Below are 20,852 nucleotides of genomic sequence, written 5' to 3' on the forward strand. Positions count from 1 at the left end.
TTCCTCCAGAGTGACTCCACCTCCTAAAGCTTCCACAACCTTCTAAAATGTGTCCAAACACATGAGCCCATGGGGGACACTTCACACCGAAAGCACAACAGCACACAGTAGCTAATGCTGATTTCGTCTTCCAGTACTTCCTGAGTCCAGGCTGAATACAGTTTTCCTACTCAGACTTGAGCCCCCACTGGTTTCCCCCACACATGCGGTCAGGTCATCTCCACAGCGTCTCCCTCCCATTCATGTAAAGGGTTAGTCGTGAGGACATAGCTGTCTCTGATTGTGTCTAGAAGATAAAGTCGAGGACAAGCTGTTGCTTGAGTTTGGGATTTGGTTTTTTCCCTTGTTCCTTGTTGCGTTCTGTGTTTGCACAAAGGAGAGTATAAAAATCGTGCTTCCTCACGAGGAAGAATCATGGGAGACTTTGTTGGCTCATACTTGTCAAACTGCTAGTATTTTTCCAAGAGAGTGTAGGTGGTTTTAAAAGTAGAGGAAGAGGGATGGCTTAGTATGTAATTGTAGCCTGACCTTTTCATTGGGATCTCTAGCTCCCCAGTAATGATATGTAGAGTTATTAATAATTATAAACACTCAACCATTAGCTTAGGCTTGTCTTACTTGTTTCTATAACTTAAATTAACCCATTTTTAAAGAGCTATGGTCTTTTTCATGCACTCATTACCACATCTCCATTTGCCCATCCTGTTTCTACCACATTTGGCCGTCTACTTCTCCTTTTTCCTTCGCAGCATCCTGTGTCTGGCTGTCCCGCCTACACCTCCCACGCAGCTAATGGCTGCTCCGTTTTTTATTAAAAACTAACCAAAAGGCACCTTGGCAAAGCCATATCTTCACAGTGTACAAATGGATTATTCCGTAATATTAGTGGGTTTAAAAAAAAAGGTAGTTATGCACATCGGAGTACCTGAGTTTGAATCCCCAGGACCCATGTGAAAGCCTGGTGCATAGTGTGAGCATGTGTGATCCTGGCACTCTCATGGGAGGGGGGGGGAGGATGGAGGTGAAGACCAGAGAATCCCCGGAAGCTCATAGGCCTGTTAGCCTAGCATACACAGTGGGCGAATGATAAAGAGAACTTATTTCAAACTAAGTAGAAGGTGTGAACTGAGTCTCGAAGCTATCCTCTGACCGTCGCACACTCGGTAGAACGTGCATACCCACATCCATACACAACAGAGAAGAATGTAAATCATCTTAAAAATCTTTCTATGGTGGTAGGTCTTTATTGCTATCTTGGTAAGCCTTGGAACCATAAAAGAGATGAGTGGACACTTAGAAGTAGAGAGAGTGGGCACCCTTGTTTGGTTCCAGATAGTGGAGGATTTTTTGCCCATTTTAAAGCCTGGCTATTTGTGGGATTGTGGTTTGCTTTATGGCCTGAGAATATTCTCTCCTAACCTAAGGCATGTCCTTTCATTTTCTATAATCCTACCTGTGTTCACCTTTGCCGCATAGGCAACTTCTTCCTATGTCTTCTTCTAGGAGACTTACAGGTTCTTACAATTATGTAGGGGGCTTGTGCTTTTTCAACTTTTTACTGGTTCTTTGTGGATTTCACATCATGTACCCCAATCCTGCTCTTCCCCCATCCCTTCATGTATACCCTCTGCTCTTGCAATCTCCCCCACAAATTTAAATTAACAGTAGTGTGTCTCATAGTTTGCTCTTTAGTCCATACATCTCTACTTGCAAACATTCACTGCAATGAATCCCGGGCCTGGTTCAAGGCCGCGGGCTTCTGCTACATGCTCAATACTGGATCCTTACTGGGGCTCCTCTTGGATACGCTGTTGTTGTCCTGTGTTGGGGACATCCTGCAGCTTTGGATCTACAGGGCCCAGCATTTTCATGTGTTCCAGCCGTTCACAGACGGGGTGGATGTTGGGGTAGGCCAACGAATAGCCCTGGATCTACACCCAGGTGGTAGCTGAATGGGTCAGCTGGCTCTCATCCTCACATGCAGGTGTGAATCTCTCCAGCACTGCCCCAGCTAGCTCACCCAATGCTGTAAGCAGCAAGGGGCAGGTTTAGTCATTTTATTCTCATGCCGAGTCAGCTATACTGTGCTGCTCCGGCAAGGCGCAGGCCAGCTATTCCAAATGCTACAGCTGGTGAGAGGCAGAGCCAGCTCTCTTGTCTGCTTCAGGTGGAGAACATTGAGTAGAGGCGTCTCTTCCTCTCCCAGGCTACTAAACTACAGATCAGGCCAGGTCTTCTACTCTCACACCCTCAGGGCCCGCTAACCCTTTCACCACCAGGGCTAGCCCTACTGTGCTGCGCGGGCAAGGTATAGGGCCTGATTGCCCAGTATTGCAGCCAGTAGGGGTTGGGGTGGGGAGCAGGACCAACTCTGTATAGCCCTTGGATGTTGGTTTTTTTTTTCTCTCTCTCTTTTGGCTTTTTGGGGGCCCTGCCCCCAAATACTCATACTTGAGGCTTATTCTTACTTAAGAATGCCTGGCCTTAGCTTGCCTTATTTCTGGCCAGCTTTTCTTAACTTTTCCCACCTACCTGTTGCCTCTGGTCTTTCATCTGTCACCATTTCTCTACACCTTTCTTTAGTGCTTTCTCTATGGTTGGCTGAGTGGCTGCGTGCCTGCCTCGATGTCCTCTCCCTTTCCTTGCTCCTCCTTCCCTCTCTTAGATTTCTCCTCTCATTTATTCTCCCTGCCTGCCAGCTCTCCTTATGCTTTCTCCTGCCTTGCTATTATTGGCTGTTCAGCTCTTTATTAGACCAATCAGGGTTTAGACAGGCAAAGTATCACGGCCTCACAGGGTTAAACAAATGCAGCAGGAAAGGATGCAACACATCTTTGTGTCATTAAACAAGTGTTCCAGAACATAAACAAACGCAACACATCTTAAAATAATATTCTGTAACACTTGGATATAAGCGTGGTCCTAGGAGACAGTCCAGACACCAGGGACATCCATGTGACATTTGGTGCTAACATGGACCATGGACATCAACACAGACTCGTGCTGCTGCATGGCTACAGGACCCAGACATGGCCCTTCAGCAGCAACATGGAACACACTTCGCCATGGACTCAGGTGGCTTGCCAGGCTACTAACATCAGGCTGTTCCTCTTCATCCTGGAGTCTCCAGGTCCACCTCTCTTCCCAGTGTTCACACGTCTGCTTCTGTTTCTCTCATCTACCCACCCCCTAGTTGCACATTGTACTGGCCCACGATGTGGGCAGACCATGCGGTTGGGCAGGGCTTCCGGGTGTCTTCCGGTGTTTGTCCAACCCAAAGCTCCCAAAGGAAATGAATTTCTGGCTGAAGTTAGATGCAGCATGATAAAAATGTAATTCAGCATGGAGTCGTCCAGTCTCAGGGCAGACTGGCAGATAGGTCACCGATGAGCAGTAAACACAGTAGGTCATGTCCAGTCAGTTGTGGGTCTCCATTCTTGAGGCACCGCTCTTCTTCCTGGGCTAGGATGTAGCTCTGTGAGTCACAACAACTCATACAGTGGTCGGTTTTCTTAAAGCAAGAGGGCATAGGCCCACTAGTACTTGCGTTTGTTACTGGCTCTGTTGATGGGCCGTGTAACTCACCTTTTCCCCCGGAGCAAGAACAGCAACTGCTCTAGCATCCGCTGCTCCTCCTCACTTCATAGTGCACGACCCCCTTCCATTTCTCCACCACCCTGTTTGCTCGCTTCTTTCTCTCCCATCACTCCACTATCTACTCACTCACTTTCCACTGCACCTATCGGGGTGCAGGACCATAGTGCTGTCTCAGCACTTTCAGGATCGTCCTGGCCCTTTGTGAACCTGGCCGCTAAGCCGTTTGTCTAGGTACATCCAGGATCCATTCCCGATGATCCCAATCGTGGTCCCTGCCTGCCAGGAGGAGAGGAGCAGAAGTGCTCACTTTTGGGAGAGATCAGGCCCTGGCCAAGGCTACAGCCACCACTGAGACTCGGAGCACGACAGTCAGGCTGCTGTGGCTGCCAGCAACATCTCTATTTTCCGAGCTTGTATTTTTTTTTTTAATTTAGTTTTGTTTTGCTTATTTGCGTGCATATGTGCATGTGTGCTACATGTGTGCAGGTGGTCTCCAATGTCAGAAGAGGATGTTGGAGCCCCTGGAGCTGGAGTTTCAGACGAGTCAACCATTGTGGTTGCGGGGAAATGTACTCAGGCATTCTGGAGCTTTCAGGGTTGTCTCCCATTTCCCAGCTATGTGTTTCAGTTTTGTGCATTGTCAAAGACCAAGGCTCCAGTAGCGTGCTTTCTGTGAGGATATCCAGTTTTACTAATACAATTTACTTCAAAGACTGTCCTTTCTATATGGGGTTTTCTGAGTTGCCTTGTCAAAAATTACTTGGCTTTATTTTGGATTCTTCCTTCTTTCTTTTGTTCAACTGGTCTGTCTGTTTGTTGCCTGTGTCTACCCCTCTATCGTGTGTGTGTGTGTGTGTGTGTGTGTGTGTGTGGTTTGTATTCTAGTACCCATACACAAATAAGTAGATAAATACATAAATGAATAAATAATTTAGTGACAGTTTAAATTGCCACAGCTTTTCACATCATTTGAAACCAGGAGTTGCAGTGGCCCTAGCTTTGTCCCATGTCGTGATTGATTTTTGGCTATTCAAGGTCTTCAGCGGTTTCCATATAAAATTTAAATGTTTTTCTATCTCTGTGACTGTACACCATTAGAATTTCAATGGGGGATATGCTGACTCTGTGTGCAGCTCTGGGTAGAATGGGGTTTTTACTTAACTCTTCCAGTCTGCAAACAGGGATTGTCTTTCCATTTGTTTGTTTTGTCTTTGGTTTCTCTCACCAATATTTGATGTTTTTCAGTGTGCAAGTTCCTGGTTACATTTATTTTCATTTCATTTTTTTCTTGTGACTATGTTCATGTATGTGTGTAAGGCCGGGCGTCAACTGCCGAGTTATTTCTTAGCTGTCATCCATCCTTTTTGCTTTGAGATAGCAATCTCTCATTTTCCTGGTACTTTTCAAGTAGGCTAGTCTGGCTGGCCAGTGAGTTCCAGGGATCTGATTGTCCCTGCCACCACTCTGTATGTGCAAATGAGTGCAGGTGCTCTCCTATGCCAGAAGAGAGGATGGATTCCCTGGGACTGGAATCCCAGTGGTAGTGACATGCTTGGTGCATGAACTGGAAACCAACTGAGGTCCTCTACAAGATCAGTATACACCTTTAACTTCTGATGGGTCACTCCAGTCCCACACCCGACTTTATACTGGGGTTGCTGGGGATTGAACACAGGTCCTCATCCTCGTAAGGCAAGCACTCTATCAACTGAACCATCTCTTCAGCTCTATTTCATGCTTTCTAATGCTATTACAAACAGGTTTGTTTTCTATATTAGCAACTTTTGTTTTATGCTGTCTATCAATTTACATGCTTCTGCCTTGACTTACAAATAAACCCTTTAGGGAAATTACTATGTTACTGCTACCGTGCCGGATAGTTAATGATGGCTCAGTAGTTAGGAATGTGCACATTCTTGCGAAAGACCTGAGTTCCCAGTACCCAATTTGGGAGCCTCACAACTAACTGTAATTCCAGCTTCAGGGGATCTAAAGTCCTCTTCTTGATTCAGTGGGCATCTGTATTCACATGTACACACACACACACACACACACTTTTTTTAAAAAGAGGATACATTTTTTCTTTTTTTTAATTTAAATTTGAAACAAGGTTGTCTTACATGTCAATCCCAGTTCCCTCACCCTCCCATCCTTCCCTATCACCCCTACCAAACCCCAGCTCATCCCCTTTCTGCTCCCCAGGGAGGGGGAGGTCTTCCATGGGGAATCTTCAAAGTCTGTCATATCATTTGGGGCAGGGCCTGGGCCCTTCCTCATGCATCTAGGCTGAGGGAGAATCCAAGAGGATAAATCTTGAAACAAAAATGACAACAACTTATAACTGGTCAAAGTGCTGAGAAAAAGTGATCGTTGAGTTATCATTCCTGAATAGAAGATCACCATCAACGATCTACAGGCTCAAGGGAACACCTAGGAAGATGCCATGGAAAGAATCTAAGAGCCAGAGAATGGGGAGGGAGTGCCACTAAATGCTACCTTCTGGGCACGACCTGGCCTTTGAAGCCATGAACTCACGGTTGCTATTGTTCAGTTACTTGCACAAGACCAGCCTAAGATCAAGTCAGTCAACATTCCAATACGTATGGGAGAAAGGTTAGCGAGGCCCCACCCCTAACTGAGGCGCTACTGGCTGCTGGGGTGGGAGAAGGTATTATTCTCTGTGCGTGTGGTCGCTGGTGGACTGTTTGAGTAGTTAGCCCCCATCATGTGTGTATGGAGAGCATGAATTGGATTTAGTAGAAGTGCAGTAATGTGAGAGAAGGCTGGCTGAGGGGGAAGGGTGAGTAGGGTTGGATATAATCAAAATATATTATATTCAAGTTAAAAATTGTCAAAGAATAAAATGCTTTCTTGAAATGGAAACCAAATATATATGTATATATGTGTGTATGTATGTATGTATGTATGTATGTATGTATGCATGCATGCATGCATGCATGTATGTATAGTATTGCCAGGTATTTTAAAAACTAATTTATTGTGCTTGTTATTATATTAATTATAAATTTGTATGTCTGTTTACGTGGACATGTGTATATAATTGTTGTGCCAGCAGAGGTCAGAAAAGGATACTGTGGGATATTTTGATCCCATTCTGATACTCCCAAGTCTGTCAATAAAGTTTACTTTGAATCAGATAGCTACTTGCAGACTAAATTTAGCCGTAGAGGCTTTGGAAGAGTGAGGATATATAGAGAGACATGGAAAGTAGTGTGTGCGGGGGTGGTACTTAGAAAGATTCTCTGTCCTTTTGGATTGAGAAAGGAAAGAGAAAGTCACTGGTCTTTCCTACTGCTTCTCTGATCATTCAGGTTCTCATTGATAAAGAATAGTTAGATTAATGCTTCACCATGGAGTTGGATTACAAGTGACCATGAGCTGCTTGTCATAGGTTCTGGGAACTGAACTCAGGACCTCTTCAAGAACAGCAAGTGCTCTTAATCACCCTGCTAGGTACTTTTTAATAAGAAGTCATCCAATCCTCCTGCTAAGGGCAGGGGATGAGCGCTGTTATTGTCTTTTGGTCCCAAAGAAGGAAACCAAGGCACCCAGAGGCTAGGTGAGTGGTCAGGACCAGATTCAAACCCAGGACTCTGGGCTCCAAGTTCATCTGCTCCCACATCCTCAGAGGACTCAGCATGCTGACACAAGGCAATCCTGAACTGGTTTGTGTATGCTCAAATAGCAAAATCCAGGTGATCCCTAGTAAGATTTGAGTATAATTTCCATTAAGGCTGAAAATACTATATATATCATTTGACAATTTTAGGGCTGGGATGCACAAGTTTGCTTCCCTGGGGTACTGGAGATATTGTGTCAGGCAAGAAAAGAGTTTCTCCTTTACTTGGAATGTTTTAACATAAGAATGCCAAGGCCCTAGAGCTTTGTGCTTCTTTATAGGGGTGTCTAACCTCTTGACACTACATTGTGTCATTATCATTTATGAACATGTTAGGCTAAGTTCAGAGCTCTACTGGGATGCAAGCAGCCCATGGGCTGCAGGATAGACATGCTGTTGGGGTCTGGAAGAGCTGAAATGCTAAGGTGTAGGTTTGCTGTCTCTCTGCTGGGAGCAACACAGGTAGAATGGGTTCTCAATAATGTGAGCCTATGACATTTCTGTAGATTCACAGAAATGACAGGAGGTGGCAGAGGTTCCTTCCGTTGGCTGCCCCTGGACTCAGGTTTCCTAAGAAATGGAGTATCTGCCAGATAATAGGGAGATTCCTTGCTTGGCCGTGAGTTCAGAGGAAGAGAGATGTACCCTAATAAAAACAATGCTTATTAGCTATGCCCTACTTAAACCAATGGACAAGTTTTCTTTGTCTATGTGTGTGTATGTGTGTGTGTGTCTCTCTCTCTGTGTGTATGTTTATGTGTGTGTGTTTGTGCTTGCATGCATATGTGTGTAGAGGCCAGAGGCCAGTGTCAAATGTCTGTCTTTATTGCTCTCCACCTTACATTTATTTTTAGTTCTATTTATGTGTTTGGTGTGTGTTTCTGTGCCCATGAGCGCAGGTGCCTATGGGGGCCGAAAGAAAGTAGCGGATCCCCTGGAGCCAGAGTGACAGGTTGTTCTGAGGAGCCCAATGTGGGCAGTGGGAACAGAACCACAGTCCTCTGCAAAAGCAGACAGTGCTTGTTGGGAACCAGCAGTCTGCTGACCCCGCCCCCGATGATGGGTGGGATGCTCATGGCCATGTCTTATCTACCTCATGACTTACCTGGCTGCTCAAGCTTTACCTGGCTGCGCAGGGGACTCAGTTATGCATGCACAAGTTTCCCTTTTAAAGCAAGTACGCCAAGCATGCCTCTCTTTCTTGCTTTCTCTCTTGCTCTCTCTCTTCCTCTATTTTCTCTCTCTCTCCCCCTGCTTTCGGTTGGCCACCAGCTACCGCCCTTTCTCTCCCCTCTATCAATGAATCCACGTGGGCGCTGAGTCTAGTGTTTGTGTTTCTTAGGTAAGAATTATAGCAACAGAACAACAGTGCTCGTAATGTCTACGCTGTCCCTCCAGCCTTCCACTTTACTCTTTGAGATAAGGTATTTCACGGAACCCGGGCCTTTCTGTTTAGGCTCATTGGCTGTTACTGAGCCTCAGGGACACTTCTGCATCTGTCTTTCCAGTGCTGGATTCCAGGCATGCATCACCACACCTGGCTTTGTCGTGGATTCTGGGGATCCAAGTTCAAATCTTCATGCTCGTGAGGCCAACACTTCATTAACTACGCCCAAAGGTCTTCGTTTCTCTCATTTTGACCCCACTTTGCCCTCTATGTAATATAATAAAATATCTAGATTGCATAATCCCTGGCCAGCCACACAAGTGTGTCCTCAACAAGTGAGAGGTCCCTGAAAAGATTTTTGTTTTTTAAATTGGCATTAGGAAAAGCAAAGCTGAAATACACGTTTCGTTCCCCTAGATCTTTGTTCAAGAAAAAAAAATTTTTTTTTCATCTTTACTGTTAGGGAAGAATTTCAATTAGTTTGGTCTTCGCTTTGGCTATGCATTTGTAATTTGTCTTCTCATGTTGGCAAAGAAAAATTTGCTGAAAATAATCGGGCAATAATGGAATCTTGTCTTAGCAGAACAAACCAGATTATCACACCAAAGCAGAGGATGACGGGCATTAAGTAGCTACAGACTGGGGCAGTGGAACAAAGGCCTACCTTTCCCAAGAATCCACTGTTCCAGTGGCTATAGGGAGAAGGAGCCATAGTGTGGAAAGCACTTAGGTGGCAAGGCCTGAGTAATGCCTTGGAGTTGTCTGGTAGGCCATTTAATCCTCTACTCCTCAATTTTCTCATCTGTAAACTGGGGACTATTCTATCTACTTTGCAAAATTGTAAAGATAATAAACAGAGCAAAAACATGAATCATGAGCCTGGAAAAATGGCTCAACAGTTAAGAGTGATTGCTGCCCTTGCAGAGGACCGAAATTTGGCTCTCAGTACCCAATAGTAGTGGATGAAGATTCCCCTTTCCCAGAATTCTTTCTAGCATTTGTTGTTTGTTTTCTTGATCTTACTCATTCTGACAGGGGTAATATGAAACAGTTTTAGTTTGCTTTTCTCTAATTGCTAAGGATGCTGAACACTTTAAAGATGTGTGTGTGTGTGTGTGTATCCTTCCTTCCTTCCTTCCTTTCTTTCTTTCTTTCTTTCTTTCTTTCTTTCTTTCTTTCTTTCTTTCTTTCTTTGGTTACTCTGTTCAGCTACATACCCCACTTTTTAATTCAGTCACTTGTTTTCTAGATTATTTTTGAGTTCTTTGTAGATTTTGGATAACAATCTTCTATTGGATGCATAGATGGCAAAGATTCTCCCTCACTCTGGGGGATTCTTCTTCACTTCATCATTTTCTTGGGTGCACAGAAACCTTTCAATTGCCTGAGGTCCCATCTGTCAGGTGTTGGCCTCAATTCATGAGTAAAAGATTTATTTTCAGCATAACCTTTCTTGCACCAATGTCTGCTTTCTTCTAGTAAGTCAGCGTTTTGTTTTCACGTGGAGGTCTTTGGTCCACCTGGAGTTGATTTTGGGGGCCTAGGTGCTCAATATGGGTTCAGTTTCATTCTCCCACAATGTGGCCATCCAGTCCAGTTTGAGTGGGACCATCCCTAGACAGGTAGTCGTAGGTTGTATGAGAGAGCTAGCAGAATGGGAGCATGGTTAGCAAATAGCATTCTTCATGCATGTTTTCTGCTTCACTTTCCACCCTGACTTTCCCCTCAATGACTGACCTGGTAGTGTAAACCAAACAAACCCCTTCCACCTCAAATTGCTTTCAGCTGGAGTGTTTTAACATAGCACCATGAAGCAAGCTAAATCACACAGTAAAACGGTGACTATGAGCAAAGTGTCCTGTTTGCTTGTTTCCTCCAGACTTTGTGTGTGTTACATCTGTAGTAGCTTAGTGTCCTTCCTCCCTCCCTCCCTCCCTCCCTCCCTCCCTCCCTCCCTCCCTCTCTCCTTCTTTCCTTTTTCCCTCCCCCCTCCTTCCTTTCCTCCTTCCTTTCTTTTGAGACAGGGTTTCTCTGTGTAGCCCTGGCTCGTCTGGAAATCACTCTGTAGACCAGGCTGGTCTTGAACTCAGGGATCCATCTGCCTCTGCCTCTAGAGTGCTGGGATCAAAGGCGTATGCCACCACCCAGCTTTTCTTCTCTTTTACATTTTTTTACACATAATATTTTTATTGTTTATTTGGGAATTTCACATAATACACTCCAATCACCCTTACTTCCCAGGCCTTACCCCCCTCACCTTTGTGGCCTACACCCCTCCCCCCCAAAAAAAGATTTTTAAAAAGATAAATTCGTGTTGTTCATATAGTCACCAGAGCTCGGTCAGACTCCCAGTGACATCGTGTTCCTGTTAACTGTAGAGGACAAGGAAACTTCCCTTGCAGTGGCATTAATGACTTAAGTCTCAAAGTTGATTGGGAGGCATAGAAGGCTTCTGTGACAACCCTCACCCCTAGGACAAAAAAGTGACAACCTAGATAGGAAGCCTAAAACAACTGTGATAGGGATGCTGAAGATAGCATCCCCACAATAGATGACTACTGGGCTGAGGCTGGCGGGCTATGGGCAATGGCTCACTTTTATTTAGTATACATCTTATTGAGCCTGCAAGTACTAGTAACTCTAGTCCTGAGTTAGGTTAGATATCTAGATTTGTTCACCCATGGGTCTCACTTCCGTTCCCTGCTTGTCTCTGGGAATTACCCTTTTCAGGTTACTATTTTTATAGTACTTTTTCTTAAGATTTCACACACAGGGCGGGGGATGTGGCCCAGGTAGTAGAACGTTGCCTAGCATACATGAAGCCCTGGGTCCCAATTTAGGCCATAAACCAAGAGTGGCGGTACATGCACGTAATCCCAGCACTTGAAAGGGGGAGGCAGAAGGATCAGGAGTTCAAGGTTATCCTGGCCTACATGGAGGTGGAGGCTAGCTTGGGCTACATGAAACCTTCTCTCTCTCTCAAAAAAAAAAAAAAAAAAAAAAAAAAAGCAAGACAAAACCCAACAAAGTGAAGCTCTATTTTCAGAATTCACTTTTTTATGGCTGAAGGGGACTCAGTCTATCTACTGTCTTTAAAATGTTGGCCCAGGCACAGTGATGGAGACAAGGAATGGCTGTTGTCAAGATGGGCAGGGACTAAAATAGATCTCTTTTCTCAGACAGTAGTGCTTGGCTAAGGTGAGCTCTCCCCCAGCCCACACCCCACCCCCACACCCGCTAGCAATGTCTGCATGCATTTTGACTGTAGGGTGTCTCTCAAAGGACAGGGCTGCCCACTCTGTTTTGTTCCCGCTCTCATTTTTGATTTAGAGTTCGAGATAAAATGTCTAACTCTGGGAGGCTGAAACTGCCTCTAATAATATCCCTACCGTTTTAAGCAGTGAACCTCTATGACCTGCTCTGCTCCTTGAGTTTGGGAACCAGCTTCCCGTTGAGGATGTGGTTCAGTAGCCTGGTATTTGAAACAGGTGTCTTTCCTATCCCTGTGCATTCTCAATTGCTGGTGAGTTCTGCCTGTGGGGGAGAGAGGGGCTCCATGACAAGGCACACGCTTCTTAGGGTCCCTGGCCAGGATGGCTAGGCAGCCAGCGTACTGTGCAAGACAGTAGGAAGCTTGGAGCCAAGCCAGGCATCAAAAGGGATCTTATTAGCCTGGTGGCTGCTGACTTCAAGGCAGTAATTCATCGCAAATACCTGGGTATCCCATAATCTGGGCACTACTGGGAGAGAGCTTGTTCCTCTGCCATGCAGGGCAAGCCACAGCCAAACTAGTCCTACAAGGCAAGGCATCTCAGTGACTTGAAACAGTGGGAACCCGGTCTGATGACTCTTAAGTTTGTCTCACACTCCAAGACCAGGAGCATCGTCCTCCAGTTTCCCAGCATCATCCTCCATCTTCCCAGGTGCCACACCTATTCTGCAGGCTGGCCAGTCCCCCTCCCCCTCCAAAAAAAAAAAAAAAAAAAAAAAAAAAAACCCTCAAAGGCTGGCCTGGAGGCTTCTGCAAGGGAGAGGAGGGAGGTGTGGCTGTTCCTTTTCCTGCCACAATCTCTGTGTTGAGTCAGACCCACGGCTGGGCCGGTCCTGCAGCAGGCTGCTGAGCAGAAAGAGCTGTGGTTAATGATTGACCTCTCTGCTTCCCTCCTACAAGGCCACGGGGAGGCCAGTGCCAGGGACCTGGGAGGGAGAGGAGGAACCACAGCAAGGCAAAGTACTGCGGGCCTTGCTCTGAATTGGGTAGGGAGGTCAGAGCCTCCTTCCCCTGTCTGGTCCTGCCTCACTCGGGAGCAGCTATCTTTAAATCCCACAGGCACCGCCAGGGATCCTATGGTGATTTATTACAGGAAGTTTCAATGAGAAAGCCCAGAAACTAAGTCACTCTTGGCCAGCCGGCCCCAGTGACGGAAAGTGCTGCGCCCACGCTGGTGAGTTGCTGGATTCCTCTGGGCAGAGGAAGGGAAGACCTTTGGGGACCTGGTAGCCTGGCTCTCCCTCATGGCTCCATCCAGTATCTCCAGCAATGCCTGCTCCCGAGTCATCGATCACAGCCATGTCGCCGAGTTTGAGGTGGCCACTTGGATCAAAATCACCCTCATCTTGGTGTACCTGATCATCTTCGTGGTGGGCATCTTGGGCAACAGCGTCACCATCCGGGTTACACAGGTATTGCAGAAAAAGGGCTATTTGCAGAAGGAGGTGACAGATCACATGGTCAGTTTGGCTTGCTCAGATATCTTGGTCTTTTTGATTGGCATGCCCATGGAGTTCTACAGCATCATTTGGAACCCTCTGACCACACCCAGCTCCGCGCTGTCCTGTAAGCTCCACACGTTCCTCTTTGAAGCATGCAGCTACGCCACGTTGCTGCACGTGCTGACCCTCAGCTTTGAGCGCTATGTTGCCATTTGTCACCCCTTCAGGTATAAGGCCGTGTCTGGACCTCGCCAGGTGAAACTGCTGATCGGCTTTGTATGGGTCACCTCCGCCCTGGTGGCGCTGCCCTTACTCTTTGCCATGGGTATCGAGTATCCCCTGGTGTCTGTGCCTACCCACAGAGGACTCAACTGCAACCTCTCTCGCACCCGCCACCACGAGCAACCTGATACTTCCAATATGTCCATCTGTACAAACCTCTCCAGCCGCTGGACTGTCTTCCAGTCCAGCATCTTTGGGGCCTTCGCGGTTTACTTGGTGGTCCTGGTGTCTGTGGCTTTCATGTGTTGGAATATGATGAAAGTGCTTATGAGGAGCAAGCGGGGCACTCTGGCAGGGTCCGGGCCACAAGTGCAGCTGAGGAAGTCGGAGAGTGAGGAAAGCCGGACGGCGAGAAGACAGACCATCATTTTCCTGAGTGAGTCCGGGTGGCAAGGGATCCTGGGACTTCTGGCCTGAGAAGTGAAAACCTGAGTTCACTGAGGGTCAAGAGGGGTAACTGCCCTGGTGCTCTGCCCGGGTGCGTGTCTCTTCTTTGTGTTTAGAAAATCTGGGGTCTGTGACATTGGAAGGTCTGGTACATCATTTCTGTGACTTCAGGCTATGAACAAAGTATCTTGGATGAAAATACTGGGAGATAAGAGAAACAAATTAAGTCACCCAGGACAGGCGAGAGTCATTTGAAAAGGGACATGCTCTTCAGAGATAAAGAGAGTGACTCTTATTTCTGGTTCCTTGGACTAGAGAGAGCCTTGATCAGGCAGGGAAATTTTGTCCCTATTTTTTTCCTCCTCCTCGGTAGAGGCTTACTTGTCAGGGACACTGGCTCTCATCATTTGTGGCAGGAGTGATCTGCAAGTCTTAAGAAACATGCTCTGATATGCTCACCCTGCCATGTGCATGAGTTCTGCCCACTTGGGGCCATGGTTCTGTGCATCCCTGGAAAGCGACCTGGCCTCAAAATTTCTTAATACCTCCAATTCTGGTACAGAGAAAGCTGTTTGTGTCCCAAACATGGTGGTGATATAAGTGTTTCCAATTGGGGACCTTCTCTGGATTTAAGGGAACTATTTCTATGGGGCCAGTGATAAGGAACACCCGGATGCCTTCCGGTGTCTTTAGATGCTAGAGATGTGGCTCTGCTGGTGGGAATGCTTGCCTATCCTGCAGGAAGCCCCAAGAGCCATCATTAGTATTACACAAGCTTGGTGTGACATACCGTTCTCATACCGTTACAAGTTTAAGGTCATCCTTTGCTACACAATGAGTTTGAGGCTATCCTGGGCTCCACGAGACCCGGGAACAAAAACAAAGCAAAACAAACAAGTGAAGTTAAGGGCTGGAGAGATGACTGAGCAGTTAAGAGAATGTACTGCTCTTCCAGAGGCCTTCAGTTAGATTTCCAACGCTCTTGTCCAACAACGTGTAACTCCAGCTCCTGGAGCCGTGATGGCCTCTTCTGGGTGATCTTTGCCTAACATTCACCAACCCTCACATAGACACACACACACACATATGAATAATAATTAAAAAAAAACCTTAAAAGACTAAAACAGAACAAAAATCAGAAGAAGGGTTTTATTGCTATCCTCTCTGGGATCCTGGGCTTAGCTCAGATATCTGAGTATTTGTGTCACCAAAGAGTTAAAAAATATTTTTTTTCAGCAGAAACAAGGAAAAGGTGCCGTCATAGGTATGTGAGTGGGAGCTGGGCCAAGGGAGAGTTAAGATTCCCAACATTTTTCTCTTCTTTTCCGCTTTTCAGTGTGCTATCCTGAGAGAAATCAATACTGGGGTTGTTTGGGTGTCAGAAACTTGAGTAGTCAGCTCCAGTGCTGGGGTTCAGGCAGGGGTGAAACTGGGAGGTACTTGGGTAAGGGTCAGCCCTGCCTTTGGCTGAGGGTAGGTCAGCTGCGGACTTGGTTTTAATCTAAGTGTGTAGAAAATGATAAGACACTGGCTTGCATAATTTGGGTGGCCATCTGGCATCCAGGGCTGTTACCAGCATTGAAGGGGTCCCCCAGACACCAGCTGAGATGTCTGGATTCTTGTATCCTGGAAGAAGCAATTGGATCAAGGACATTTGGATTGTGGCATGAACATAGACAGTTTATTGCGAAAGAGGTCATCCTCCAAGCAAGGAAACAGGCCAGAGAGTTGGGAAAGAAAGAAGGTTAGAATCTCTGTGGCCCTGGGTCTCTGGAGCTGTGATCTTCCGTGGGTCATTTACCCGATGCTCACCTTATCTACATTTGTATACTGTGTATGCTCTGTGCCTTGCTTGTAGCCCTTCTTTCATATAGTAATTTTAATGTTCTTTCCTCCATCCTTCTCCTACCATAACTGTGCTGGGCCACATATGCTACCATTTTATAGAGGAGGAATTTGAGGCTTAAAATATGGGCTGGGAGGTAGCTCAGTTGGTAGAGTCCTGAGCATGTCTCCAGCACCCCATAAAACCAGGAGTGAAGGTGCATGCTTGCATCCCCAGAACTCTGGAGTTAGAAGCTGGAAGATCAAAAGTTCACACTTATCCTCAGTTAAGCCTAGCCTGGCACATAAGACACCCTGTTTAAAAAACACACAAACAACAGCATCTACAAGGCCCGCCTCATAGCTAGGAGGGTCTGGCCCAGACTTTCACAGTCCTGGTGGAGGAAAAATGTTCTAAGACAGGGTATAGGCAAGGAAGGAATAACCTCAGTTGGCTGACAAGTGTTCTGGGCTGTAACGTGACCTGGGACATGACAAGGACACCAAAGCCAATACAATCTCTGTCGTCTACCGTCTGTTGATTAAAATATCCCAGGAGGAAAAGAAACTGTGTTTGCTTTCTTGAAAACTTGATGAGAAACTTTCCCCCCCTTGTAAATCCTCCTCTCTTAAACTATAGTTTATTTTTATTTTCTTATTTTTCTCTGTGTGTGAATGCATGTTTGTGCATGCAGGTGCTCAAAGAGACCAGAAGAGGGTGTTGGGTCACTGGAGCTGGTGTTACAGATATGTGTGAAACCCCATTATGGGTGCTGGGAACTGAACTTGTGTCCTGTGGAAGGGCAGCAAATTCTCTTAACCACTAAGCCATCTCCATAGTACCTACGTCTCTGTTTTTGTTGTATTTTTCGGTTACAGTTCTTTTCCCAGTAGGGGTTAAGATGAATGTTAGCCTCTACTTGGTGGATGTGGTCATAATACCCCAGACTTCTATTTGAAGATTGACAGCCCCTTGGAGATCATTTCTCACAGCAGTAATTGCTGCAAATGAGTTCTTCCTCGCTCTTCTCTCCTTCCCTTCTAGACTTCTCCTTATTCTTTATAATAACTGTGTATTAATCACCTACTGGCTCCCAGCAAAGACACTGATGACTGGCAATCAGGTACTCAGTGTGTGATGAGAGCTGGAGAAATTTGCCATTGGTATTTAGCCCATCTTCTCTGTGGCAGGTTTTCAATGCAGTACTTGGAAATGCTGCCACCCCTCCCCAGTGCATTTCAAAGAACTTTTAAAAATAGGAACCTCACTAATTAACTCAAGTTAGGGAGTAAATTAATGGAGCGAAGAGGAGGAAACCATGGCTTACGTCCATTGGATTAATACGATGCAATTTGCTTTGTGGGTTTCATAAACTTGTGCTTTGGGGCATTTTTTAACCCAGAGCAAATGAACATATAAATTGTTTACAAACCACTGAATTTAATATAGTGATTTAGCTGTCTTTTTAGTACTTCATATAACAGATGGATCAAATGAAAATAAATATTTGCTCAATTCAAACATATTTGGAATTTAATATGAAATGTAAATGACGACAAAACACAATGTGTCTTTGGAGCACTCGAAGCAATAAAGAATCAATTAAGGGTTCCCTTGTCATTGTTAAAAATTCTAACTTCTGTATAATGGAGCCAAAATTCATAAACCCAAGCAAGATGAGGAAGCTTTTGTAGTAACTGTTAATTTTTCTTTTCTGCATATTTTTGTGGTTACCCCCACGCCTGTATTCCGCCTGTATTGAGGTGCTGGGCTGATGAGCAATGAGAACAAATGTGAGTCCAGGAAAGGAAACAGTTCTGAGATGCCTACTAGGGTCGCAAGCAATTTTCAGGACAAACTTGAATAATGCAGAAATGCATATTTCTCCAAATCTTTGTCTGTCTCTCTACTGCTCATCTCCTCTCTCCTGTTCCCTTCCTTCCTTCCTTCTTCCCTCTCTCCCTCCCTCCCCCTCTTCTTCCCATCTGTGTGTGATGTGTGTGTGTGTGGACATTCATGGAGCATTCACACGGGGCACTTAGATGTAGGCAAGCACACATCCACATCAAAATTAATACATTTAAAATGCAAATAGATATAATTTTTGTGGCACTCCAGAAACCTTTCAAGGCAGCAACTTCTGTGTAACCCTCAGGGCACATTAGAGCACAGAAATTGAGCTTTAAACTGTGTTACAGAATTCCATGAAATGAATGAAAGGGAACCAAAGAAACCCATGAATCAAATGTGTCCAGCCACTAATGACAACGAGAGTCTGTCTGTCTGACTTAGACTATGTAATCATGAAGGAGCAGAACATTGACAAATATAGCCCCATAGCAGGAACTTCAGCAAAAGTGGTCTGGAGGGAAAAACACAAAGGAAGTCCTCTGGAAAAAGCTTGTCTGTAGTATATTTGTTAAAATATTTATTTATTTAGTGTGTGTGTGTGTGTGTGTGTGTGTGTGTGTGTGTGTGTGTGTTTACATGTGCCCAGTGAGGGCATAAGAGGACATCAGATGCCTGGGAATTGAAATGACAGGCAGTTGTAAATCAGTTTATATAGGAATTAGGACCTAAACTTGGGTCCTCTGCAAGAGTAGCCAGTGCTCTTAACCACTGGACCATCTCTCTAGCCTCTAGTTAGCTTCTATTTGCTACAGGGACTCAAGTAGCACAGGCTGACCTTGAACTCACTAAATAGCTGAAGATGCTCTTAAGATTCTACCTTCCAAGTTGTGGGATTACAGCTGTGCCCTAAGATGCTCAAAGTTTGTAGTGCTGGAATGGAATCTAGGGCTTCCTGCATTCTGAGCAAGGTCTTCATCAACTGAACAAGATCCATAGCTCACTATAGGAACATTTTAATGGTTGTTTTCTTTACTAGTTTAATTTTCTAAGCAAAGATATTTTCTCCAGTGTACAACGATCTATCAACCCCATCTCTCAGGAAATAGCATCAAAATTAAATTAGTAACTTCTTAGCATAAGATAGTATTTTGATTCAAATGCTTGAATGTACCAGGAGAAAGTTTTACCTCAAGTATTCAGATTATTGCCACTCTCTCTCCTTTCCTTTTTTGATATAGATGTGGCTATAATAAATGATATCTCCTGTTTATTTTCTCTATTTGTGAAATCCATCATAAATTGCAAATTTCCTGCGATCAGCCTGGTAGACAAATACAATAATGCTGCTTTATTTGTATAATCAGGCTGTCTCTCGGAGATTTCATTCCTCTGTCGGAGACACGCACAGCATTTGAGGAGGGGAGTATTGGAATCTTGGGCCCCATTCATTAGCATGCCTGTTCATCTGTCTTTGTTGTGTGCTTCATGGGGGCTACCAGAGAATAATCAGGGTGTAGGTGCCTCGGTTGAGCAAAGCATCCAGCTTATTAATGTCCAAGCTATATTGAGTAAAACCTGTTTGTGAGGAGACAACACATGAGGAGAATATTAAATTGGAAGTCAAGAGTCTTGTCCTACCTATGGACAACGACCTCTGATCTACCACTACCAGCTGTTGCTACCCTCTCTCTCTCTCTCTCTCTCTCTCTCTCTCTCTCTCTGTCTCCTTTCTTTTTCGTTTGTAGATTAAAAAACTTTTTTTTTCCTGTCTGGGTGTAGTGGCACATGTCTTTAATTGCAGCACTTGTGAGGCCAAGGTAGGCAGACCTCCATGAGTTCGAAGCTGGCTTGGTTTACGTAGTAAATTCTAAGACAGCCAGAGACCCTGCCTTGAAAACAAACAAACAAAAGTTATGTGTATGAGTATTTTACCTGAAAAAATATATACATACATACATACATACATACATACATACATATATGTGCACAATATGTGTGCAGTGCCCCAGAGGCCAAACGGGGTGAGTTGGATCCCCTAGAGCTGGAGTTACGGATGGTTGTGAACTTCCCTGTGGGTTCAGGTAATCAAATTTAGATCCCCTGGAAGAGCAGCCAGTGCTTCTGGCTCTGGAGCCCTCTCCAATGTCCTTTTCATTTGCTTACACAGGGTCTCATGTTGTCCAAGCTAGCCTGGAACTAACTTTGTAGCCAAGGATGACCTCAAACTTCTGATCCTCCTGCTCCCATCACCCAAGAACTGGGATTACAGATGTGCACCATCACGTCCAGTTTATGCAGTGGAAGGACAGGAATCCGAGGCTTCATGCCTGCTAGCCCATCACCCTACCAAGTGAGCCGCATTCCATCCTTGCCTTTTCCTTCTGCTATCTCCCCAGCCAGTTGACTCTCCAACTTCAACTCCTTGCAAGCTGAGTTTTACAGAAAAGGTTGGCCACACCCTTTAGTTCTGGATATCTTACTCCACTTTGAGTCCTTCAGTAGATCCCCTGGCCCCTACAGGTTATTTGCTCTGTCTTGGTTGGTCTCCATTGCCAACCTGACAAGATCATCTAGGAAACAAACCTCTGGGCAAGTTGTCTGTGAAGGATTTTCTACACTGAGTTAATGGAGTTGGAAACACCATCCTAAATGTGAGTGCCAATATTCCATGGGGGCTGAGGTCCTGGACTGAAGAAAAAAGGAGACAGCAAGTTAATCACTGACAATTATCTCTGCTTCCTGACTGGATCCAGTGTGACCAGCTGCCTCACATTCCCACTGCCCTGCCTTCTTGCCTCCATGGACCGTGCGTTCTCAAACTGTGAGGCAGAATAAAACCCAAGCTCCCTTAGGTTGCTTCTTTCCAGGTGCTATTTCAGCACTGAGAAAGGTTTAAGTGATACAGAACTAAAGTCCCGTGTTACCCTGCAGTGCTATCTATGGAGTTTACTATTCTTCAAACATGTTTTGCTTAATCTGATCAAAAATTCCCTCTTTCAAGAGGACCTGGCTCCTTTGAGGTTCATAAGAGGCCGTGGAGGGTGAGGTAGCTCAGTGGGTAAAGGAGCTTGCTGCCAAGACTGACTAATCTGAGTTCAATTATTGGAATCCACATGGTATTAAGTCAGAACTGACTGACTCCTACAAGTTGTCTTCACACAAACACAGAC

At 45.4% G+C, this 20,852-nt stretch overlaps 1 protein-coding gene across 1 annotated transcript in view; it reads left to right on the top strand.

The window, feature by feature from the left end:
- The first annotated feature begins 12,777 nt into the window (after positions 1-12,777).
- Positions 12,778-20,852, top strand: part of Gpr39 (G protein-coupled receptor 39) — a 185,221-nt gene continuing 177,146 nt past the window's right edge. Inside the window, exon 1 of the mRNA XM_051203987.1 lies at positions 12,778-13,995. Within this exon, the coding sequence (XP_051059944.1) occupies positions 13,140-13,995 (856 nt within the window). The 5' untranslated portion in view covers positions 12,778-13,139. The remainder of the gene's footprint in view (positions 13,996-20,852) is intronic.

This window comes from Phodopus roborovskii, unplaced genomic scaffold, assembly GCF_943737965.1.
Source record: "Phodopus roborovskii unplaced genomic scaffold, PHOROB, whole genome shotgun sequence".
Classification (NCBI taxonomy): domain Eukaryota; kingdom Metazoa; phylum Chordata; class Mammalia; order Rodentia; family Cricetidae; genus Phodopus; species Phodopus roborovskii.